Source organism: Caretta caretta, chromosome 20 (genome assembly GCF_965140235.1).
Source record: "Caretta caretta isolate rCarCar2 chromosome 20, rCarCar1.hap1, whole genome shotgun sequence".
In the NCBI taxonomy this organism is placed as follows: domain Eukaryota; kingdom Metazoa; phylum Chordata; order Testudines; family Cheloniidae; genus Caretta; species Caretta caretta.
In genome coordinates this window covers 14,186,120-14,211,575 of record NC_134225.1, presented here as the reverse complement: position 1 = coordinate 14,211,575, position 25,456 = coordinate 14,186,120, and the positions used below count along the sequence as shown (strand labels likewise).

Sequence of the window (25,456 nt, the reverse complement as noted above, 5' to 3'; positions counted from 1 at the left end):
TGTTATAGAATTGGCGCATGCTGTTAACAGCTGCTGCACCCCCTCTTAGAGGTGGATGCATATCAGTGTTGGGTTAAATGGTTCCTGCATATGGATCCGTGCATCCATTCTCAAAAGTGCTTTGGGATCAGGCAGGTTGAAAGGCCTCCATGTAAAAGTAAAGCATAGTATCTGATTAACTCTCTCATCATCCAGGGATGCTTGGTAGAGTTAGTCTCGCTTTCCACAGCCCAGTCTTAATGTCAGTAACATCATGATGGGTTCCGTTCCAATTATTATTTTTTCTTTTTTTCTTTTTGAAAACAGAAAGCCCAAAGGAGAGCTCTGAGCCCACCGGTTCCCCTGCTCCTGTCATCCAGCACAGCTCCGTGACAGCATCCCCCAACGAGCTCAACGTGCGCTCTGCAGCTGAAGCTGTTGCCACTTCGGTCCTCACTCAGATGGCAAGCCAAAGGACAGAACTGAGCATGCCCGTACAGTGGCACGTCATTATGGCTCCACAGTCTCAGTCTGCTGGCAGATGATGTCACAAACCACGTGACAGAGAACTAACCCATAAGAACTTGCAGACCGAGAGACTGATCATAACTAAGTCCCTGCTTAATGGGGGCAGATACAGATTTTTTTTTTTTAAAGTGAGTTAAGGGCAGCTATGGAAGCTTCTTTATACTGCATATCCTATACAGAGCCTGGCCCAAAACCTTTGTGACGTGATCACCTGTCCGTACAGGATGGCTTCCGATTGAGGGATTTCTTGATCCCTTAGTGATGGTCAGTCAACTTACAGAATCATCAGATCACAAAGAGCCTCATTTTGAATGCATCTTGAAAGGTTCATTTTCAGGTATCAGTTACGTTAACACTAAACCTCCCCTGGCTTGTGGTTTCTCTTGGCATTATCGCTATTTTAAGTTTCACCTGTTAGCAAAGGAAAGTAGCTGTTGGGAGGCTGTGACATTTACTGGTGCTGTCACTTTATTTTTAACAGCATGCTGCTTCCAATCATCTGTTTCCCCACCACTGCTCTAGCTGACCTGCAACATTGCACCTTGGCATAAGAATATTGTCTGAGTTTTCCACTTGGGCTATTGAGGTTAAAAAGGCTTAGGATAATGGGCTTCCTAACTCCATGGGTTTAACTTCCCTGATACCAAAGCTTTTTGGTTCCAAAGCAAGCCTGGCACCTCTGATTCACCTGCAATTAACCTTCATTAACTGCTGTAACTTGTGGGGTTTTTAAGTATGTGTTCGCAGTCACTGGTGCAGCCGTAGGAACTGTGGACGTTTCATGTGCTTCTCTCTTAATTGACACCATAGCTGCTAATGATGCAGGTACCTTCTTCAGAAAAGGGCCTGCTTATAAATCTTCTGTACAACAGTAAAGCAGAACCAAGCTGCTGTCTGCCAGGACTGCGTGCAAAGCTGTTCTGTGTGATGCGTGAAAGGATGAGCTGGGGCAGATTGGATATAATGCAAGTCCTAGAATTAACCGGCTATGAAATCCACTACCCATCTCAATAAGTCATGAATTTAAACAAACGAACCCCACACATGTCAAAGGATTGTTTCCCATACATTTAACCTGATGATCTTATAAAGTGGTGGCCTTGAACAAAGGGAGGTGGAAGCATATCCCACTCGCCTGGCCTTTTACCTCCTTTAATGGTTTTCTTCTGCTCCTAGTAGTGGTATATGTATTGCTTTTCCTCAAGAGTAAATGTAGTACTTTTAGAGCTTCCAGGTTCATGGGGTAGACTTAAAACCAGCCTTGACATTTTAAAGGCACTTGGAATTGTCTGCTTATTGCCAAAGTGAGTGTGCGTGTGTGTGTGTGCGCGCGCGTGTACTTTCTTTAGGTTGTCATTGACCTTTTGCTTGCTGGGTAATAGTTGTGGTTTTGAATTTGTATTTTGGGAGCCGGAAAGGGATGCTGTGTGAATTTGTGCTACAGCAAACCCACCAGTCTGTGAAACTCTCAGCACTTCATCTTTCTTTCCTTCTTTAAAGACACTTTTCCTTCCGTTGAGCTCTTTGACATCTTCACCCTGAGCTGCCAGACCACCTCAAATTGCACTTGCCACTTTTGACCCAAGTTAGTTTGGCTGAGTCAGTAGTTTGGTTTATCTAGACTTGGAATATTTGCCAGGGACAGCAATACCCAAAGCAAAATCTGAGCATGTAGAATTTGACCCCCCCAGATACAGGGAAGTTCCATTTATTGCTTTTCTAATTAGGGGGTCTCTTCTCCCCCTTTTCTCCCTCATGTTTCTTCAGGCCTCCCTGCCATATTCTCTAATGTATTTCATGGTCCTAGTTGTCTCTTAATACACTGCCATTGTATGTTTGTCTCACACTGTCTCACACATGCTCACACACAATTATTCCTGAGATTTTGTGTCCCTTTGCCCTCTGTTTCTTTGCCCTCTTAATATTCAAAGACACTGGAGCTAGTAGCTCTTGCATCTCTGTTCAGAACCTGTGTGTAGTTACTGCAAGAGGCATTCCAGATAAGGCACTTCATTTTTTTTTTTGTTTGTTTTTTCTTAAAGCTGTTTCTATAGAGAATTTGCATATAGGAAAGTGCTTTGAGTATAACTATCCCAACAGGGTGTCTGTTTCCTTGATGACAAAGAGCTATACCATCAGCAGGGTTTTCAGGATCGTGTGAGGATAATGCAACAGCCGCGGAAATGGTTTATAAAGTCTAATGGCCTGATTGGACAAGACACAGGGCCTTTATTTGGCTAAGAATCCAAGACAGAAAGGGATCGTGGCCATGTTGTCAGAGGTCTAATACGACAGCAGGGAATCTGTTTGTAAGTATAACTAGTTTAGTCTCTTGCAGACACCGCACTGTCTTGTAAAGGAATAGCTTGCATAGCTCTGACGGATTCATTAGAGTAGCTGGATTCATATGTGTGGCTCAAGAGGCCCAAACAGCTTCTACATGATAACTGATCATACTCCACTTCCAGCCTGCAGGCTAACATTAGTGTCTGAAAGCTAGTGGATGTTTAGCAAGAGGTAGGGGAAGCCCATTTTAACACCAGCACCAGTGCATGTTGAGACAGCACCGCTGGGTAAATACTGCCTATTGATAGCCTTAACACATGCATAAAGCAGCCTTCAAATACCTTCCATTGTTAAGAGACTGGCAGCTCAAGGATACAGCAGCACAATAGACTGTACAGAAGGGGATGGGGTGGTAAATACAGTGCAAGTTGGACAAGTGTGAAAAGGCTTTAACCGAAAGTAAATTTGCTTTGGTGCTCGCAAACCTTATTAATTTCCATGGATACTTGTACAAGGGACCATTTTTTTGGTCCGAGGAAAGCAACACGCATGTGCACGTATGTGTTTGCACAGCTATCTTGGACTCATTTATTTCCTTCTTCCTGCTCCTTGAACTCTTAGTCAGGATTGAAACAATACCATGTGACTTAGGTGACCAATCACATTTCAGATAGGGAATAATCAAAGGCATAGTAGAATAGAATAGCTTCCCAGCACCGCATAAACTGGAGTTAGGGTGACCAGATGTCCTGATTTTTATAGGGACAGTCCTGATTTTGGGGTCTTTTTCTTATATAGGCTCCTATTACCCCCCATCCCCTGTCCTGATTTTTCACACTTGCTGTCTGGTCACCGTAACTGGAGTGGATTTGTGTAATGAGTTTGAAAGCTTCAGATTGCAAACGGACTTGTAAAAATCAGTCCATTGAGCAAAAATGGACAATGTTTTTTTTTAAACAGATTCTGTTCTAAATAGCTCACTCTGCTACAGTCACAACTAAGGGTCTGTCTGACCAGTAGAAGTTGCACATGGGCTAGCTGAATCCAACTACTCAAGACAGCACTGTGCAGGGTTCAGTGCTGGCTAGCAAGCCAGTTATGTACCCAGGGTCCATACTGGGCTTGCGCTCCCCTGAGCTGCAGCTTGTACCGTGCTGTGTTCACCGCTGCAGTTACCTGTGCTAGCTGGCTTAAAGCTAGCTCAGGTAGACTAGCCCATGCACGGCTTTTGCTGTGTAGACAGACCCTAAATCACTGATCCTTTTCTTCCCAGCACCTGTCTTTGTAATGGGAGGGGCTTACGAGGTTCAGAAAGCAGGGAGACACTTGAAGTGGAAAAACTCACCAAGTGTCAGTGTAATGGACTCTGGTCCCTGCTCACTACTGGCCTCTTGTGGTCAGTGGTGGTGGTGTAAGATCCTCCATCTTAATCCCTCCTTCCTAGGGCTTCCTGTACATTCAAACAGGCTTTGTATGGCAAAACAGCCCTTTTTTCAATAGAAAATCCCCCAAATAAGGAAAAACCCGTCAGGCCCCTGGTCCCATTCTTGCTCCTTCTTAAAACAGCCAGTCATCCAGACACAGAACAACCCAATCAAGGGTGTTTCTCACACTCCTCGGTCTCTGACAGTCTGAACTGTGGGGTTGTTTCTCCCTGGGGTCTGGAGGCAGACCAAGGGATTTGGCCACATTCAAGGAGCTATGGTAATGGGTGATTTTGCTGTACATCCTGACTCAAGGGGTTTGAATGAGCGGGAGAAAGCAGAAGGATTATAGGTACTATAGTCTTTAGTCACTACAGCTGTAAGTACAGCAACCATCGTATTCGTTACCAAAATGATGTGGAACTGATTGAGAGGTGTGTGAACTTGCTCCCTGGGACAGTACAGCATTATTGTAAAATCTGTCTGCCTTTTGCTCTCCTTACTTAACCACTGGAGATCAAAAACTACACAAGTCTGTGATCTGGGAGTTGCTACCAGGTCCTGCCAGAAAACTACGGCTGGTCAGACAGAGCAATGACTGTTGGGGGCTGAGACCTCATGCCCTGCTGGGGGCTAGAAACATACAGTGCATCCATAGCATATTTCCTGCCCTGACAAATCACCAGAAAACAGACCTTAAAATCTTGTCCTTCTGATTACCATCTTGTGGCCCACCCACTTCAGTTCTGACCTGGTTTGTGTGTATGCTCTCCTGAACTTACAGAGCTATAAAGTAATGTTTTCTACTATCTGGAAGCAGCAGGCAATTCCATCTTTCAGATGGCGTGTAAAGCATTAATCTTTATGGGGGTTCATGAGCAGCTACTAAACATCCAGCCAGAATTGAAGTTTAGAGGAGGGGAAAGCAAGATGATAATTTGTATGTCATGATTTTAAATGTACGCTGTCAAGTTAAATCACACTTCAGTCTGACAGTTTTTACCTCCTCTTGTTATAGGTGATGCCTAAGATTGCTAGCACTTGGAGATAAATAATTATTCTTAAACTTTTTTTCCCCTGTTTATTTACTCTGCATATTGAGCAATATCTTAGTCAGGTTTCAATATTTCTTCTCTGTCACTTAGTCAGTTCCCGTGTACGTTTGAGTCGTCAGTGTGTTAAAGGGAGAAATGTCTTGGAAAAATAGGAAAATGTGCCTGTAAAACTGCAAAAGTTGGCAGGAGTGCTCAGGAGACATGTAGACTAGAAACTGCTTTTAATGGTAATTAACTAGATTTCAAGCTGTTTCCCCTTGAAGTGTGTTTCACTGAACATACTAAAACCATGTTCAGTGTTTAAAATATTTTTATGTATTTAAAAAGAAAACTCAGTAGTTTCACAGAAGAGGTGGAAGTGAGTTTAATCTCCAGCTGGTTTTCTGTCTCCCAGCAAAGTCTGAGCATGTCTGAGTCCCAGGCTGCTGAAGACAAACTGTTTCTCTTTCTGTGTTTAAAATAGACAACTCCCTTCATGGGGCCTAGGGAGGTCCTTGGTAATGAGCTTAGCACTCAGATGTCCTCTCTGACTTCCTGGGAGAAGGAACTGCAGCAAGGAGACAAAATTCTAAATGTGTCACCTTTTGAGATGTTCTGCAGAACCAACTCAGGATAGCAAACGTATTGCAAATAACTTCAGTGCTTTGGTGATACCTGTATTTCTAGGTCCAGTATCTTATAACCTGCTACTTCTGGAAATATGGGCAGGAGCAGAACAAATGCTGTCAGGACCAGAAACTCCACCCCCCGTCTCCCTCAGCATGGTTCCTGGATCAGTGATCAGAATAAAACATACTCTGTTCCTACTCAGTGTCCATTTCAACTAAGGTTTGCCACTGAATGAAAGTATCACAGAGCAGCTCCAGATTTGGTGGCTCCCCACAACTACGTAGCTAGCTTAATAGCATACAAGACAGCTTAGCTTTCACTGACAAGCTGATCTTTGCCTGGCCTTATTAAAAAGGACAAATCTAGAAGTAAACAGGAGTTTCAGACGTGTAAATGTTGGAGGTCCCTTTCATTATGGGGGACACACCTGCCTGGTGCTACCTTGTGAAAAGCAATCATGACGGTGCAAAATGTTTTAAACAGGTTAAAGATTTTTTTGAAAGTATTTCATTTTATGTCCCCAATCCTGATTTCAATATCAGCCCTTCTCTTCCTTCCCAAGTCCCTTGCTGGTAGCTAGCTTGAAATGTAAATAGGCTGCGAGCTGCTTCCCATCCATTTTGAAGCAGATACATCTATATAGAATGTTCTCATCCTGAATCTATCTATGAATCTATTCCACTTCACCTAGAAGGCCTGATCCTTGGAGATGCCAAGAGCACTCCTCTCCCATCGAAACCAGGAAGAGCTAAGGTTGCTAAATATCTTGTAGGAAGCATCACTGGATTGAGGCCCATAAGGGAGAGATGCTACCAAAGAGCCCTGCTAGCTCCAGTAACCTGTGGCAAAATCCTTTGCTGTTTTCTTACCAAGATGAAGTGCTGCAGTGCATTGCATGCAGATAGCACTTCCTGATCCGCTCTTACCGCATAGGAAGGATGTCCATCTGTGAGTTGTCTGTCAAGCAAAGGATTAATTGTGCTCTTAACTAGATTAGTCACCTGTATGGGAGTTATCAGGGCAGTAACCTAGGGAGAGGATGGGCTCTGGAGCGTTGCAACAGATGCCCAAAAGAAAAAAAAAAACAGATGACATTATGGGATTTCAGATTTGTTGGTTTCAATGGACAACTACTTCGGTGCTAAGATTTTAATTTTAGGGGCTCAGTTTTTCCACTAGGGTCTCATTTATTCGCAACTGCATGGATTTGCTCATGCAAATAGACTGGCTGTGCTTGAGCAAATAAATACTGCCGACATCATTAGAGGAGGCCTGCTGAAAAGATGTGGCCCATGTGAAGTTCTGTCCTTTAGCCAAGCAGCGTTTACAGCCCCTGAGGAGCCTTTATATCATGAGGAGTATAAGTCACTGACTGTTGAGTGTGTGTTTAGAACAATTATGCAACCAGTTGCTAGGTTATTCCTTTAAATCACCAGCTTCTCCATAATTGCATCTTTTCCTAGAGATGATTTCCTATTAATCTGTGTGTAAAATTACTGATCAGTGTCAAGGAAATCCCACCTTCTTGTTTCAGAGTAGCAGCCATGTTAGTCTGTATCTGCAAAAAAAACCAGGAGTACTTGTGGCACCTTAGAGACTAACAAATTTATCAGAGCATAAGCTTTCGTGGGCTACAGCTCGCTTCATCGGATGCATTGAATGGAACATATAGTAAGAAGATTATATATAATACACACATACAGAGAAGGTGGAATTTTCCATACAAACTGTAAGAGGCTAATTAATTAAGATGAGCTATTATCAGCAGGAGAAAAAAACTTTTGTAGTGATAATCAAGATGGCCCATTTAGACAGTTGACAAGAAAGTGCGAGGATACTTAACATGTGGAAATAGATTCAATATGTGTAATGACCCAGCCACTCCCAGTCTCTATTCAAACCCAAGTTAATGGTATCTAGTTTGCATATTAATTCAAGCTCAGCAGTTTCTTGTTGGAGTCTGTTTTTGAAGCTTTTCTGTTGCAGAATTGTTACCCTTAAGTCTTTTACTGAGTAGCCAGAGAGGTTGAAGTGTTCTCTTACCAGTTTTTGAATGTTATGATTCCTGATGTGAGATTTGTGTCCATTTATTCTTTTGCGTAGAGACTGTCCAGTTTGGCCAATATACATGGCAGAGGGGCATTGCTGGCACATGGTGGCTTATGGCTTTCTGTGATCATCCTTGCCGCTAATGAGGGTTGTACATGTTGGGAATTTCCTTCCGGATCTATAGATGGGGATGCCCTTTTTTATCCCATTTTCCTGTGCTGGTTCAGCTACCCACATCAGTGCTGCGCAATCTCATGGACTTGTTCGGTGACCGCTGCTTTTTCAACCTAAAGTTGAAACTTTTTTTAGAAAGCAAAACCTTAGATTCCTGAATAAATGGAAATATCCACAGACGGCTCAAACTCCACGTAGTCCGCAGACTTGCTGCACATAGGAGTTATTTTGTCCTCCTAGTCCCAGGGCTTTTCAGGCAGCCTTCCCAATATCATCTTAGGGCTTGGAGTTAGCTAAAGCAAGTTTCACTGGCCATCCCTGTGGCTTTAGAAGAGCGTCAGCAGTTAGTTGTCTTAGGCCAAAGGGGGCCCTGACTAATTTCAATTTTTAATTAATTGACTGCCCACACCTACTCTTCATGAAAATTTCTCCTCCTGGGAACGACACAGAATGTTTTGGATTGCATGTGATCTTTGGCCCTTATGTGTGGCCTACTTCACAGTGGGAAAATGATCCTCTTCTGGCTTATTTCACGAGGCCAGGAAAAATATTGCAGTGTTTAAAAGGTACGTGTAAGTTCGTACTGAACAAGGGCTAAGCACTAGCTGTAGGATCATACTCTTTCAGAGCAGTATTTTTTTAATCAGTTAGTGTTTACCTTCGTTATAATAAAAACAAATAATTAAATAATAAATTAGAGGCAATTAGGATAGACTTGCATTTCTTTCCCTACAACATCAGAATATCGAACCCCATGACATTCTCAGCAAGAATCTAGCCTGGCCCTCAGGGGCTCATAGCAGAGAGAAACTAATTTTCTCCTTTTGTTCTCCCAAGCCCATCCAATTAAGACTAAAAAGATCAGATTCCTCTGTATATTCTTAAATTCTACTGTTGCTTTTTGATACAATTAGGTGTGGGGTAGGACCTCAACCAAAGAATTAGTGTTGCCTCTTCCTTGTCACTGTGGCTTGAGAACATCCTGATTGTTACAAAAATTTAAAAAATTAAAAATCAAAAGTGAACAACAAAACAGGACTCCTGATAAGGAGCTCTTTGATGAGAGAGCAGCTGTCACTAATTCCTTGCCCTCATTGTAGCTTTTCTCTCATCTTTGTCATGGCGTGCTATATTTTTACACTACACATACCAGGGGTCGTAGTCTTGTACTCAAAAGCTCTTGTTACTATTAGGGTTGAGTATTAATGGTCATGAAATGACTAGCACTTTTAAGAGATCATCTGACAGAATTGTGGTGCCTTTGCTTTAAGATTTCTTTTGGTTGCCGGCCAAAACAGATGCAAGTTTGTTGGGAGGAGGGGTGGGTTGGAGGACCAGGCAGGGCTGGGTTATGAAACTTAGTAAGTCCCATGCTCTGTGGGTCTGCAGCCAAGTACAAAAAAAATCCCCACTTTTCAGCTCAGTTCCTTTTGCTCCTGTATTAGCAAATTCAGGGCAATAACTGGGAGGTCTCAAGTTATCAACAGTAAGCTAGTGAAAGAGCTAATTTCCTAGTACTTTTGATTTAAATATATCATCCAGATTGTGCTACAGTTCCCTGGGAGCAGGAGCACTTTGCTGGTCTCATTCCAAGAGGCAATTTAGTGTAGATCCTCGGACTAGAGAACTGCATGGCGAGAGAGCTGTGGGTTTTGTGGGTTAATCTCTGTGATTGTGGAACTCCGTCCGCATGGAGGAGCCTATTTTGTAACTGATTTTTCTCAAAGATTCGCCGTCTCCTTGGGAGAGGAGGGGAGAATGGAGTTCGCTTTTGTGTTATAAAACCAGGTGGGCCTCTTACCCAGTTTAATAGACGGGGTAGATAAAGTACACAGGAGTCCTGTGACTTGGTTAGAGGACACAGTGAGCCCAGGATGCTCCTGAATCCTCTAGTCCCATGCTGTAACCACTAGTCAGTGTGACTTTCCACTTTGCTGGGGGTACTGTTAACCACCCCGTTAAGCAGGTGCTTGATTCCTGCTCTGAGCTAATTACTGTCATCCACCCCCAATCCAGAGTTCTTAAATCACCCTGCCACCCCCACTCCATGACCTGAACGACGACATACTTTTTTTCTTTTAAGCTTTTCTCCAGCAGGAGACCTAGGATTAACGTTTCTGCTCTAAACATACGTTTTCTACTTACGAGAAGCGGCACCAGGAGACCTCAGGATAGGAGAGTCCTGAGGCAGCATGGGTAGTTATGTGAAGCGTTTCCTTTTTCCACCCATAATCCATTGTTTACCCAAATGAAATGTAAGGAACTCTCTAAGCCAACCCACCCCACCCCACATGTGTGTTTCTTACACATTAGACACAAGGCTCAGACTCCTTCTGACAGTCTGGCCTAGCTTCAGATAAGAAACATTAACGAGAGCCACCTGGAACTTCAACATCAAACGTTCTGGGCTCTGTTCTGAATCTAGAATTCTGTGGCTTTAGAGCAGGTTCTGCATTTGTCAGAACAAGTTCTCCTTTGCTCCACTCAAACCATTGTCCACTCATACAGCCCGTGAATCTATATCCCCTCAATTCCCAGGCATCTGGATAAAAGGATAGCCTGAGAGGTGGGGGTGGGGGTGGGGGTGTTCCTTTTACAGCCCATATTGACAAAGCAGGAGTGAGGTAATATTTTTTTTATTGGACCAACATCTGTTGGTGAGAAAGACAAGCTTTCAGGTGACACAGAACTCTTCTTCAGGTCTGGGGTATCTCTCACCAACAGAAGTTGGTCCAATAAAAGACATTACCTCACCCACCTTGTCTCTCTAATGTCCTAGGACCGACCCAGCTACAACTACACTGTGTACAAAGGTTTGATTAAGCAGGCCTGGCATTGGACTTACCTGAGAGATTTGCTTACTGGGCTGCAGGCTGGACAACAATCCCCTTGAAACTTAATCCTATAGCATTACCTAGTGCACCTTGGTTGCAGCCGCAGTTATGTGCGACACAAATGAAGAGGTCCTTGATTTTGCATTGTGTCTGATTGGTTAATTTCTAGCCCCAGCTGTAGAGGTATACGGTGCTTCTGTTTCAGAGACAGACTGAATACACAATTCAGCGGTGTCAGTCTGAAGTTTCATTGAGGTTTGGAGCTCTGGTGGCTCTAAATCCACATTTCCAGTTGGGACCTTGATGCCCTGGTGGTAGCTGCCAGACTGTTTCTGGCTGCTGCTTTGGTGCCCTCTACTGGAAGCTGTCACACAGTACAGGCTGAGGCCTTGGAAAGCTGACCCCTTATAGTTTCAAGTGACAGCTGGTTACATGAATTTCACTTTGATTCTAGTCTCCTTAGTCAAGGCTATGCCCTGGGCACTTCTGGTTTGGAGCAGAGCTGAGGCACCTTCGTTCAGGTGTCTTGATTTCCAGTTTTGGTGCTATTTCTGAAACATAGGAGGGCTTTGCATACCAGAAACCTTGATTTCTCTCCCCCCACCCCCTTGCCTCAAGCACCCAGGTGGGATGTTGTAGAGCAACAAGGAGAGAGAGGTCGTTGCCCTATTTGAATGAAATCCGCTCTTCCTCCTAAAGCCAGTCTCCATCTGGGCATTTTATACCATGCTCATCACCCTTTTTTTATCTGATCTTTGAGATACTTCTCCACTGATTTTTAAAGGTGCTAATGACTTGGAAGGGTCCAGAGATGCTGTTGTCTGTGCCCCATGGAATCTAGCACAAACACAACCATGGTGCTGTAATGAGAAGCTGCCTTTGTTCAGCTGGGTTTGTCCCCCGTTAGCCCTTTTCTCTTATTTAGCATTGTGTGCTGTATACATCTGACTGTGCTGTATACTGAAGGACTGAATCATTATCATCGTGTTAAAAAGTCCCATACCGGGAGTGCTGTAGAGTTCTGTAACACCATACATTCTGCATTTGTTGTGCTGTATTGCTTTTATTTAGGGAGGGGGTAGGGGACATGGGAGAAGGCGCTGTGGATGCTTTCGGCATGGGGCAGTTTCCCAGCACACCCTGGATCCATTAGCGGCCGCAGCTGCACAAAGCCAGCACCTTCTGTCTTGAGGGAGACTGTTACAATAGCAGAAAGGAGTTAAGGGAAGGGTATGTTGTAGGTAGCCATAGGTTGTCTTAGCCATATTCCACCTAAGGCATGGGGAGGGGAATTTATCTCACACCTGGCATGGTCTATTACAAGTGGTACCTGACCAAGATAAGGGCTGGATGCTTGTTAGCTTTTCTCTGGAACTCCAGGCTGATGCCAATAGTGGATCTGGTTTTCGTTGCACTGAGGTTTCTTATGCAGCCAGGCAGGGAGCCGCACTCTGACCCCAAACTCAGCCCTGGTCTACACTACAGAGTTCGGCTGACGTAAGGCAGCTTACATCGACCTGATGACGACTTAATAACTCCACTTCTGTGAGCAGCGTAGCGCTTAGATCGATGCAGAGTCAGTGTAGACATTGTGTTGCTTCCATCGGCTGTTGCTGCCTTGCACAAGCCCTCCCACGACGCCCCACGCTGACTGTTAAATCGGTGCAAGCGCTCCTGGTAAGGATGCACACTGCTGACACAAGCAGTGTAGTGTGGATGTGCAAAAGCAGTTTAATTACTGCGGTTGCTGTAAGTTGAAGTACCTTAGGATGACTTAATTTTGTAGTGTAGACTTGCCCTTGGCAACTTTCAATCCTAATGGATTGGGGAAGGAATCACTTAATGAGTAATGGGAAGTAAAGATCCACCTGCCCCTCAAGCTCCCGGACCTGTTAATCTCTCCCTTCCTGTGGGACATTATGAGACCACCACTTGCTGCTTTTGCCATTTGCCACACAGTACTGAGCTGCTGAAGTAACTCCATGATACTTGGCAGTCACAAGAAGCCTTTGCTGTTTGGTTGGTTGGTTTTTAAGGGGCTAAGTCAGTTGACAGAGGTTGGCCGGAGTGGAGAAAATCCACTTGTGGGTTAAAATGGGGTGTTAATTTTTAACTTGTTGAGAGATGGGGGCCCAGCCGCAAGGTTTTATGGATATGGAAACCTGGAGGGGTGTGGGTTTGGCCCACTGGAGATCAGGGTAACCCAGATCCCTCCGCGTTCTAGACTGCCCAGAGCCAGAGTTTTCATTGGAGCTTAACGAACTGAGGGACCTACAGCCTCTGAAATAACATGGTAGCGATTTCACCTTTAAATCTGCTCCACTAGCTTTGCTCTAAAATTCAGTCAGTCTTAAAAAGTTTCACATAAATGAGGCCACCCTGACCTCTGCTCCCCTCTCTCTTCTAAAGCAGATGGAAGGAGTGTTTTAGCCCAGGCCAAAGCTGCTCCCTTGCCTTGGAAGAGAGAACAGATTATTCTTGGCTCCTCCAAAGCAAGGGCAGCCCATCCAGTAGCCTTGATTCTCATTAGCAACCCCTGGGGATTCAGGAGGACGGGTGTCGCATGCAGGGCCTGCAAGACAGGTGACCTCTCCCTTCCGTCACTGGGCTAGAGGCATAATGAAAGGAGTGACCTTTGTCCACGGGCTCCTGCCAGTTGTCCCTGGTGCTCTCTGGGAGCAGGACGGCGGCTCTTTGACACACGGCTCTCCAGGTCGAACAAGGTCTTGCTCTCTGTCCCACACCTCACAGCAGCAGCCCAAGGAACCAGGTCCCGGGATTTGCCTTCCCACAGCAAAAAACAAAACAAAACCCCAACAGTCTTCGTTTGTATGGGACTGCAGTAGTGCAAGAATCCACCTGACACCTTTCCTTCAACCAATAGCTGGCTGTTTTATATGGAGAGCTTTTACGATCAATAATGGAAGAAAATAAAAAAACCCACAAAAATAAATCTCTGAAAAGCTTAACCACACGAGTGTAGTATCTCTATAAAAGAAAATACCTATGTATGAATATATATAGAAATATATCGACATATATCAACTTTCCTGAATGGATGCACAATTCCTTATGCAATGAAATTGTTTTTAGATGTATCCAAACCTGGACTCCCTGACCCTCCCTCCCTGCTACAGGTTTGTTGTACAATTCTTGACTTGCTCTGCCTTTCGCAACAAAATGAGAGGAGGTGCAGGCAGGTCACACTAGCAAATAAAAAATGTTCTTCACCTAAGTGCTCCTGTGAGCAGGTCCTCACAATTTCGCATTAGCCTGTGCCATGGATTCCTGTTGACCTTTGTGTCCGCAGGGGCGGAGGAGAGTCGTGGCACAGCCCTGTGTTGTATTTTGCTGTTTAAAAACAAAATCCTGGCACTTATCAATTTGTTCCTTCAGCCACTGTTCTTACCAAACATATAATGTGCCTTTTATTTATGCTGCAAATATAACATTAAAATATTAACAAGGATAAACTCTCTGCTGTGTGATTCCATTACAGGAAGACCCCAACAGGCATACGCCGCGGAGATCTTCACCGTACAGACATTTCTCTCTCTCCTAGTTTTCTATCCGTTGCTTTTTTTCCGTGTGTTGTCATCACAGGCCTGATGTTTGTGAACAGGCAGAAGGTTGCATAGATGACCCCTTTCCACACCAGAGGCAGCTGCTCCCAGAATAGCAGGCCACCTGGTGTAGTATCACAGCATCTATTCCACCCTGCCTTGTCCAGGAGTGTCTGACCCGGAGAGAGCTGTGATCCTTACACATTCCACTAGCTCAGCAGTATCAGCCTGGTCAGTGCTTGGATGGGAGGCCATCTGAATGCACCCAAGTGCTGCCCAGAGTGGTGTTGCTGCCCCTACAGGGGGCATTCCTTCCTGGGAATTGACACTCACCCAGTATCCCATGGCATGCTTGGCTGGAATGATTTAGTTGGGGTTGGTCTAGATGACATCCTGAGGTCTCTTCCAACCCTAATCTTCTATGATTCTGTGCTCAGCAGCTGGAAGAGGTTAAGGGAGAAATAAGAGGAACCAGACTGAACTCAGTTTTGGTGCTCTGAGGGCTAATGCCCTAAGGGAAGAAGCTTGGTTGGTTGATTTATTGCTGAGTGGTCAGATTTAGCCCTGACTTCTTAACGGCAGAGGGGCCGGGCTGACCAAGTTCACAGCTGTGTTGTAATACAAGGTGCAATACTATGTGATTGTTACAGACTCTGGGCAACCTGTACATCTCCGGGCAAGCCCTAGGTTAGATTGCTGATGCGGCTCCATTTCCTCTGCAATTGTGGCTCTCTGAAGACCACCATAAGGGTACGTCTACACTGCCATTAGACACCCAGGCCTGGTCCATGCCAGCTGGCTTGGGCTAAGTGGCTGTTCAGTTGCAGTGCAGACATTCGGGCTCTGGCCGCAGCCCAAGATCTGGAATCCTCCCACCTTGCAAGGTGCTTGAGCCCAGGCTCCAGCCCGAGCCCCAACATCTACACCACAATTAAACAGCCCCTTTACCTCAGTTGGACCGCTGCTTGTCTAATGGCAGTGTAGCCATACTCCAAATGTGTTGCTCAGCAAGATCTCCTCATTCCTGTAGAAAGCAGAGCACTATGGGAATAACAGTCCCCTTCGAACAGGAACTTGTCCTGTACCCAATTGTCCTGACACCCCAGAATCTCTGCAACATTAGCAGCACACCGCTGTCCTCCAGTGGGCTGCTACTAGAAATAAGGCACAAATTTGTAACAGGGTGATTGACTACTGGAACAAACCACCACTGGAAGAGGTGCATTCTCCATCTCTTGAGGTCTTCAGACCCAGACCGGAAGAGACGCTTTAATCACACACCAGTTCTGAGGCTCAGTATAGGAATAACTGGATGAAATTCTCTGGCTGGTGTCATTCAGGAGGTCAGACCAGATGATCTGATGGTCCCTTGTGGTGGTAAAATCTATGGATCTCTGAATTTAGACTTTGAAAAAGTTCCCTCATAAGAGGCTACTAAAGAAGTTCAGTGGTAAGGCAAAGTGGCGCAGAAACTGGCTAAGAGACCGGAAACTAAGAATAGGAATAAATGGTCAGTTTTCATCCCGGCCAAAGGTTGTCACTACTTTGAGGTTCTGTGCTAGGGCAGGTGAGCTGTGAGGTTCTCGGGAGGGGGCGTGGCAGGGGAGAAGGAAGGTCCAGAGAAGATGGTGAGGAACTTGAGACAGACCTGACCAAGGTAAGTGAGTGGAGAACACAGGCGCAGATTGAATTTAATGGTTAAAGTAATGCACGTCCGAGGGAGAAAAAATTGGAACGCTTCCTGAATCTTACTGAGTTTTGAATCAGGAAAGGGGCTGGGGCGACATGGGAGCTAGCTCCATGAAGTCCTCTGCTCAATGTGCTGTTGCAGTTGAGAAAAACTAACCGGGTTAGAACACAGAAGGAACGGATGGTGAATAATCCTGAGAAGATGTTGCATTAGAGGAATCAGTGGTGCAGCCTCATCTGGCTATGGTGTGCAGCACTGGCCAGCCCATGAAAAGGAAGGAGAGTGCAGGCCCAGGGGGGTTACAAGAAGGGTGATGAGAATGACCAGGGGCCTGGAAAAGTTCTTGTAGGGACGGTGGGATTGTTTACCATCGAGAGGAGGCGAATAAGAGCAGACCGGATCGATGTGCACAATGCAGTGAATGGGAGGGAGAAGGGGTGTTGGGAGCTTCTGTTCTCCTTGTTTCAAGAGACAAGAGCAAGGGGACATTTAGGGAAAGATGACAAACACTGATCAAAGGAAATATTTCCTTATAGAATGGGATGTAGACTCTGAAACTCCCTGCCCCAGGACACTGCTGAGCCCAAGAGCTGTGCATCACCCAGAAAGGCACTGGACATTTCTCTGGCCAACCGGAGTAGCCAGAGCTAGACTAGCTAATGCTGATAGTGGAAGGCTGATATAGCTGATCTCTGTCAGGGGGGTTGAAGAGACTGCCCTGGAGGTAGATTATCCCCCAGCAGCAGCCTATTGCAGCTTTAGCGCCTTCCTGCTGGTTCCCGTCAGAGACAGGACACTGGACGCGGGGGACTTCAGTCTGGCAATTCTGCCATTCCCAAGGAGCTGTGCCTCGGTGGGCCTCGCGGGTGAGTCACATACACAACTCCCACGCACTTCCTCAGCAGCTGGCTTCAGGCTCTCTCTGCACCTGGACCCATAGATCTCAAGGGGTGGAGCGTTCTGAGCCCTGCGGCCCTCCCCTGGGGCTACCCTAGATGAAGGTACCTGCTGGGAAGGAGCGATGTGACAGGGGTGAAGGCAAGAGCTGGCAGTGATTACTCAAGCTGCATGGGCACGGCCTGGCCCCTGGCATGCAAGGGGTTAACTCCCGTTTCCCTTCTCCTGTGGGACAGGGTGCCTGGACACATGGGGCAGAGGCTTGCAGTAAGCGGGGTTCTCTCGCCCAGGCTCGGAGGGAGAGCCCCAGCTGGGGCAGTGATTCTTCTGCTCCAGAGGTGGCGGGTGCTGGACAGGCCACTCTGTCTTCTGTTTGATTCAGTCGTACCCCAGCTCTCGTGGCTTCCAGGCCCCTGATCTCACCCCTCAACCAGCTCCTGCCTTTGGCCTTGGAGCCCGAAGGATGCTGGCAAGGGGCAGACCAAGCCCACCCGCTGCCTTCCTGGAGGGGGGCTGTGGTTTCAGATGGTGCCCTGCTGGGCCTGGGGGAGGGGAGGCCGGGGGAGAGACCCAGCTGAGGTCTAAGGGAGATGGGTTGGTGCAAAGGCAGCAGCCTCTGAGGCTGTACCGCTGCAGAGCAGTGACAACACCCCCCTGTCTCCTCGGTGTGATCCCCGGGCGCGCCGGCCTCAGCCCCTCTCCAGTCAGTTGAGGGTTTGGTGCCTGTCTTGGCAATTGCGTGGGGACAAGGAATCAGTGCTAATACAGTGGGGCCCTGATCTCAGGTGGGCTCTAGCCCGCCACTGTAATAAACACCATTAACGTCAGAATGGCCAGACTGGGTCAGCCCAAAGGTCCATCCAGCCCTGTGTCCTGTCTTCCGACAGTGCCCAATGCCCGGCGCTTCAGAGGGAATGAACAGAGCAGGTCATCATCAAGTGATCCATCCGCTGTCGCCCATTCCCAGATTCTGGCAAACAGAGGCTAGGGCACAGGTGGGCAAACTACGGCCCGCGGGACCATCCTGCCTGGCCTTTGAGCTCCCAGCCAGGGAGGCTAGCCCCCGGCCCCTCCCCTGCTGTCTCCCCTTCCCTGCAGCCTCAGCTCGGCAAGCTGCCTGCAATCTGGACGGCAGGGCTTGCTCCAACTGGACCGTGCAGCTGTGAGCTCCTGCCGCTCTAAGCAGCACGGTAAGGGGGTGGGGAGCAGGGGAGTTGGATAAGGGGCAGAGGGTCCCGGGGGATAGTCAGGGGACAGGGAGCGGGGGGGGGGGGTTTGGATAGGGGTTGGGGGTCCCAGGAGGTGGCAGTCAGGGGACAAGGAGTAGGGGGGGTTGGATGGGTTGGAGGTTCTGAGATGTGTGGGAAGTGGGGGGGCAGATGGGACCAGGGGCCAGGCTGTTTGGGGAGGCACAGCCTTCTCCTCCCCCCCCCCAGGCCCTCCATACAGTTTCACAAGCCCGATGTGCCCCTTGGGCCAAAAAGTTTGCCCACCCCTGGGCTAGGGCCACCTAGGCTAATAATAACAAACAGGTGCTAAAATTATTTCCACTCCACCCCCACCTTACAGCCATCTTCCTCAAACGGCCGAAAACCAAGTCCCCGCTTCAGGAAAATAAGCCCAAGGTAACCGTCCCGTGTGTGTGTTACAGGTCCTCCGCTGTACCAATGTGCACAGCATAGCAGGTGTTACAGCCCCCAGCTCTGCTCTTCAGCTCCAGCTCTTAGTTCTGGAGGGGTCTGGTTTAACCTCCGGGGCACTGGCCCAGAGGGCACCTCTCATGTATTCACCTTTCTGCAATCTGGCCATGTGCTGCTCAGGGCTGACACATCTTAGCTGAGCCCTCTTCCACCCCTTCCCCCAACCTCAGCCTTCATACCCCACATACTTTGGAAGGTGCCAGCAGAAGTCTTCAACATGATCCTTCCTCTCCTTTGTGCCATGTTCTGATGAGCAGCGAAATACTTCACAATGTTGCATTTAAAAAGCTAACTGGGATGTGAATGGCGACACCCACTCAGATGAGCCAAGGTGTGACCTACATGGAGCTGTCCTCTGAGACTCTCTGCAAACTCTGGCAGGGGGTGGGGTGTTAGTTACACTGCTCAGGACAATTCCCCCATCTCAGAGCCATTGTCTCAGGCTCTCTGCAAACTCAGACCAACATCTTGGCCTCAGTCACACTGGGATCATGTCCTCAAAGATTTCTTTACAACTCCAACAGCTAGAGAATGATTAAAAAAAAAAATGATAAAAGCCGAGATGCGGGGGGGACAATTGGGAAGTTGGTCTGCTCTCTCGGGCTAGTCCTTGGCCCACACTCACACCTGTCAGCGCCCGTCCCACCCCTGAGAAACACTGCCCTACAGGAATGCATGGGGAAACAGGCTTTGTAGGTTGTCCTAAAAAGTCCCAGGATCCAGGGGTTGAGGAATTAAGTTCTAAAGTCTGGGCCCTGAGCTGTTAAGCATTTGGAAATCAGTTGCACCCAGCATCCATATTTGGGCTTGGGCACAACAACTCCCATTGTGCAAACCCAGTGTGCTCTGAATTTCAAGGCAGACGCGATCACTTTAAGACCTGAGCTTGCGATTGAGCACAGTGTCCACTAGATGGCAGCTGTGTTCCACCACCACCCAGAGTGGCTGCATTTTCTTTAACCTGTTTTTTAATTTTTCAAGGGGGCCAGAGGGAGGAGAGGAAACACAACCCACAATGCACCTGGGCAATTCATTTAAGACCCTAAACCCCTGATCCCAGCAAACCACTGCATGCACGCATGTAACGTAACCCAGACTTCACTGAAACCACTCACGGGCTGTGTTAACAGGAGTGTTGGAATTGTCCTGCTCTCTTGGGCACTGGCGAGGCCCCAGCTGGAGCCCGGTGTCCAGTGGACAAACTGGAGAGAGTCCAGAGGAGAGCAACAAAAATGACCAGAGGTTTAGAAAACCTGATCCATGAGGAAAGGTTTAAAAAATGGGCTTTTAGTCTTGAAAAGAGAAGATGGGGGGAGGGGGGAAGCCGCTAGAAGTCTTTAAAGACTTTAAAGCCAGTAGGAACCGTCACGGTCATTAGTCCGACCTCCTGCACGTCGCAGGCCACAGACCCTCACCCACCCACCACAGAAAGAGAAATTGCTGAAAGCTATGATAGAACTGAGACAGGCCGTTGATTTTTAGAGCAGCAAACAGAGGTCAGTAAGAGTGGCTTATCAGATGTTTCCTCATACACAAGTACGGCTGCTGCAGCAGTAAATTCTGTCGGCAGGTGTCCCTACACTGGATGTTACGGGCTGTTCTAGAGAGGGCCGTGTTCGATTATGCTCCATGTCCGCTGGAGGTAGGACAAGCAGTGATGGGCTTAATCTGCAGCAAGGGCGATTGAGGTTAGCTATTGGGAAAAGCGGGGAGTTCAGCTCGGGAACTGGCTTCCGAGGGAGGTTGTGGAATCCCCGTCACTGGAGGGTTTTAAGAACAGGTTGGTCTAGGTTTGCTTGGCACCGCTACGGTGCAGGGGTTGGATGGGGTGATGCCTCGAGTTCCTGTCCAGCCCCGCATTGCTAGGATTCGCTTCTCACACACAAGAGCAGAAGCATTTGCAGGATCCGAGGCCTTGCGCTGAACTTTGAACAGTAAGAGTCTGCAGGATGGGAGCCTTCAGCAACCCTGTGCTCCTGCTGACCGACCTCTGCCCCCAGCATGGCCAGGATTTGCCTCTGCCATTGTGACACTTCCAATGACACAATAATCAATGCCCAGCTCTTACCATCATCTGTCCCACACCATCAGCTGCATGAGGCAGGAGTTCAAAGGTGGCAGTCGTCCCTAGCCTGGGCTTGTTTTTCCGGGCCTTCTAATATTCAGCTGTAATAATGCCACTTCAGCCATTATTGTGCTAGGGTGCGTGACTCTCTGGCTTCTCTGTCCCTTGTCCTGGGGCCAACACAGAACTGCTTGCTTAGGCAAGGTTCTGTCAGGCAGTCTTAAAAGATCCATCTCTTCCTCCCGATCCTGGTATCGTGTCTATTCATAGAAGATTAGGGTTGGAAGAGACCTCAGGAGGTCATCTAGTCCAATCCCCTGCTCAAAGCAGGACCAATCCCAACTAAATCATCCCAGCCAAGGCTTTGTCAAGCCAGGCCTTAAAAACCTCTAAGGATGGAGATTCCACCACCTCCCTAGGTAACCCATTCCAGTGCTTCACCACCCTCTTAGTGAAATAGTGTTTCCTAATATCCAACCTAGACCTCCCCCACTGCAACTTGAGACTATTGCTCCTTGTTCTGCCATCTGCCACCACTGAGAACAGCTGAGCTCCGTCCTCTTTGGAACCCCCCTTCAGGTAGTTGAAGGCTGCTGTTAAATCCCCCCTCACTCTTCTCTTCTGCAGACTAAATAACCCCAGTTCCCTCAGCCTCTCCTCGTTAGTCATGTGCCCCGAACCGTTAATCATTTTCATTGCCCTCTGCTGGACTCTCTCCAATTTGTCCACATTCTTTCTATTCTGTCCCTTCTATCCATCTATTCTAGCACCTCTTTATTATTCCTCCTATCAGTGCAGCTTACATAGTTCTTCTTCACACAATGCACAGCCAACCTGTGGAACTCCTTGCCAGAGGATGTTGTGAAGGCCAAGACCATAACAGGGTTCAAAAAAGCACTAGATAAATCCATGGAGGATAGGTCCATCAATGGCTATTAGCTAGGATGGGCAGGAATGGCGTCCCTAGCCTCTGTTTGCCAGAAGCTGGGAATGAGTGACAGGATGGATCACTTGATGACCTATTCTGTTCATTCCCTCTGGGGCACCTGGCACTGCCCACTGTCAGCAGACAGGATACTGGGCTGGATGGACCTTTGGTCTGACCCAGTCTGGCTGTTCTTATGTTCTTATGAATATTCCATGCGGGCGTGTGCCCTGAAAGCTGCTCAGCTGGCGATGGATGAACTGCTCCGCTTGGGGCTTGTTCTCTACACATGAAAGGCTACCGCGGCTCAGTGCCTCACTCTGGAGCCTGAGGGGTTCTCCCATTGATGCAGGCAATCCCCCTCCCTGAGAGGCGATGGTTAGGCCAGCGGAAAAAGCCCAGTGCGGCCCACGTGGCAACTTAGGTCGGCTTAACCATGTCGCTCAGGGGAGTGGATTTTCCACACCCCTGAGCGACGTAGCTGGGTCGACCTAGTGGAGACCAGCCCTTACAACATTGCTTCTAGAGATCTGAAGTGTGGGGTTTTTACTGGTCCCGTGGGACTGCCGTACTGGACTGAGCATTTGGAATAAAGCCCTTGGTTCCCTGTTCTGGGTTTGACAGCCAACGTGCCGTCGCCTTTGATTCATTGGTAATAGGCCCTACTTGCTTGGCAGAAGTTGCAAGACCACCTACCTTTCGCTGCATCTCTCCAGGGGATTTAGTCATAGGTCACACGTCATGGGCGGAGTCCCAGAGGGTAGAAGGAGCGACGGATTTTAAAATGAGGTCGTTTGGGAGGGGAGGGGCTCTCTCTCCGGAACCCCTTGACCCCACATTTGCCTCACTAGCCCTCCTCCACCCTTGTCCGGAAGCTCAGCTCAAGCTTAACGAGGGGGCTGTGGAGCCGGCTGCCCTCTTTGGTGTGAGGTGGGCGATGGCAGTGCCTGGAGGGCCCTGGGCTGGGTGGGTGGCTGGAGCCTCGGCAGTCCTGAGACTCCAGAGGGGTAGGACAAGGGTGGCTTTATAATGGGCGACCCAGAGCCAAATCCCCCACAACCCATATAAATGAGAGCAGCCCCCAGCTCCTCTAACTTCCAGCGGCTTCCTGAGGGCTCTGAGTCACCCCAGGCTCCCCTGGCCCCATGTGCTACGGAGCCAGTCCTGATCCGCTCCCTTCCAGTCATAGCCGCACCCTCAGCCTGGGCGCGCCCAGCAGGCAGGGTAGTTCTGGGCCACTCTGGGCCACTTGTGGCTCGGGTAGGCCACTGGATGAGGGAACGGACTCTGTCCCGTGGGTTCCATTTCTGCCTCTGGCAGGGGAGTGGTGTCTAGGGGCTAGAGCAGGGGACATGGAGTCAGGACTCCTGGGTTCTACCCCAGGTCTGGGAAGGGATTGGGGCCTAGTGGTTAGAGCAGGAGATGGGGAGTCAGGACTCCTGGGTTCTCGTCCCATCTTGGATGCATCTGCTAACTGCAGATGGCTTAAGAGGAAGCTGCAAAGAGCTTTTCTTGGGCTATTTTGTCAGCTCCATTTCCGGCTAGGACTCTGGGCAATGAACTTTCCCAAAGGCTAACACCAAACAAAGGGTTCACAGAGCTGCTGGATGCCCCCCTCTGGCCCTGTTGGATCCCAAGGGCCCAAAACTCCACTAGCCCATCCTGGTTAGGAGCTGGCCTGAAGCCAAGGTGGTTTAGCTGCCCAGGCTGCAGTGCTGTGCCTCAGTTTCCCAGTTAGTGTAATGGGATTACGGATACTCAACTTGGGGGAAGAGCAGGGTTCGTCCCTCAATTCCTGTAAAGTGCTTTGAGATACTCAGCTGAGCAGTGCTGCTATTCACCTCACCCCCGTGACTCCCTCCTGCCCCCTGTGACGAAGTGGGGGATTTTCGTGTTTTTTCCTTGTTTTTCCAATGGGTTGCATGCAGAGGGGGTGGGACTCAGTTTCCCTGGGTGTTGCTAGTTTAACAAGGTGATGGGAGAGGGAGTTTGTTGTTGCAGGGGACCGGTGAGGGAACTTGGGACCCCAGCCAATGGCCTGGAGAACGGATACCCCAGCGACTGGTGACTGGGAGGCCCAGCTCGGGAGTCTCAGCGGGTTCTGGCCAGTGGGAGGACAATGGGCTGCGAAGAGAGGACCCCTGTGGCCTAACCAGCCAGTTCCAGCCAGAGGGGCCAGAGGACAGAAGAGGGGAGAGGAGGCCCAGGCGACCCTGTTTTCCTGGAGAGAAGACAATGGACAGAGGGGGGGTTTGGGAACGGTGAGATCAGATGCCCAGCTGGGAAGCAGGGGGGCTCGGGGCTGGAGGGAGGGAGCAGGCGGAGCCCACCTGGAGGCAGGGGAGACTTGGATGTGCTGTGCTGAGGGAGGCCAGGCCTGCGGCCCTGAGAGTTTCCTGTGCTGGGTTCAAACGCTCAATAAACCCTCCTCTTTTACCCTGGCTGAGAGTCGCTCCGGTCTAGAGATCGGGGGGCATTATTCCCTCTGCGAGTGGAGGCCCCGGGGGTCCAGAGCGAGGGGACTCCCTGAGGGGGCTCACGGCAGAGACAGGTGTGCTGAGGCTCAGAGAGGTGTGGTGCCAGGAGGCGGAGGGGCTTAACCCCCACGAGCGAGTGGACCCCCGTGAAGGGCTGTCTCACTGAAGGGGGTTCCCCTCAGGGACCATATGGGGCCAAGAGTGGGCATGACCTGTGAGTCCGTGACACCCCCATTTTACAGAGGAGGAAACTGAGGCACAGGGAAGGCCCAGACCCTTTGTTTTCAGTGAGAGTTAGGCACCTCTGAATGGAAGTGACTTTCCCAAGGTCCCCCAGCAGCTCCAGGGCACCGCTGGGACTAGCACCCAGGGGTCCTGAGCACCCACCCTGTGCTTAACGCCACTAGGCCACGCTGCCTCCCTGCATGTGCTGCCCCTCGCGCTCCACTGAAACTGCCCTCGCCAAACTCTTTGAGCTCAGCACTGGCAGCTCCAGCCTCAGCCTGCCGGCTGCCTTCCCCAGCTGGCCACGCTCCGCTCTGAGGTGGGCTTGTCCCTGTCCCCTCAGCTCAGAAGCCCGGGGCCACCCTGACACAGGGGCTACGTGGGGATCCTGAGGCCCACGGTTAGGGGCCCGTCGAGTCACGGAGCTCCAGGCTAATTCACTGGCGCCACCTCCCCCCAACAGGCTGTCGGGGGACGGGCAGGGCATTGCACCGGGGCAGATGGCCGGCACCTGTCTCCCGATGGTGCTGGGAACAGCAGCCTGGCGCCGTGGCTGGCCGAGCACAGGCCGATTATTGGGAGCATCAATCAGGTGCTGAACGTGACTGTCCCAGCGAGGCCCTGCCACCCCCTCAGCCTCCGGGCAGCGCAGCTGAGTGGCAGCGAGACCCATCACGGGGCTGCGTGGCCTTCGCTGCTGCCGTCGGGCGCTCAAGGGGTGGGGCAGGGGCCGAGCTGCGGGAAGAGGGTAGAGGCTGGAGCATGGCTCCTCTGGGACAGACCCCAGCCTGCCTGCTGGGGGGGCACCCTGCGGACAGCGCTTGGAGGGGTGAGCCCGGCTGGTGCCACCCCAAGGCAGGGCAAGGTCAGGGCACAGGGGTGGGGTGCCAGGGGGCGCACATGAGGATTTGTCCGGGGCTCTCCTTGCCTGAACCCACCCCCAGCCGAGGTGGTTGGTGTCATCCCCGGTGACCGT

General features: G+C 49.2%; 1 protein-coding gene across 2 annotated transcripts in view; it reads left to right on the top strand.

Annotated features, from left to right (window-relative positions):
• The window catches only part of ATF7 (activating transcription factor 7), a 110,511-nt gene extending 96,100 nt beyond the window's left edge, over nt 1-14,411 (top strand). For both annotated transcript variants that reach the window (XM_075121797.1, XM_048831859.2), the window contains exon 12: nt 307-14,411. In XM_075121797.1, the coding sequence (XP_074977898.1) occupies nt 307-524 (218 nt within the window). In that variant the 3' untranslated portion in view covers nt 525-14,411. The remainder of the gene's footprint in view (nt 1-306) is intronic.
• Nucleotides 14,412-25,456: the final 11,045 nt, after the last annotated feature.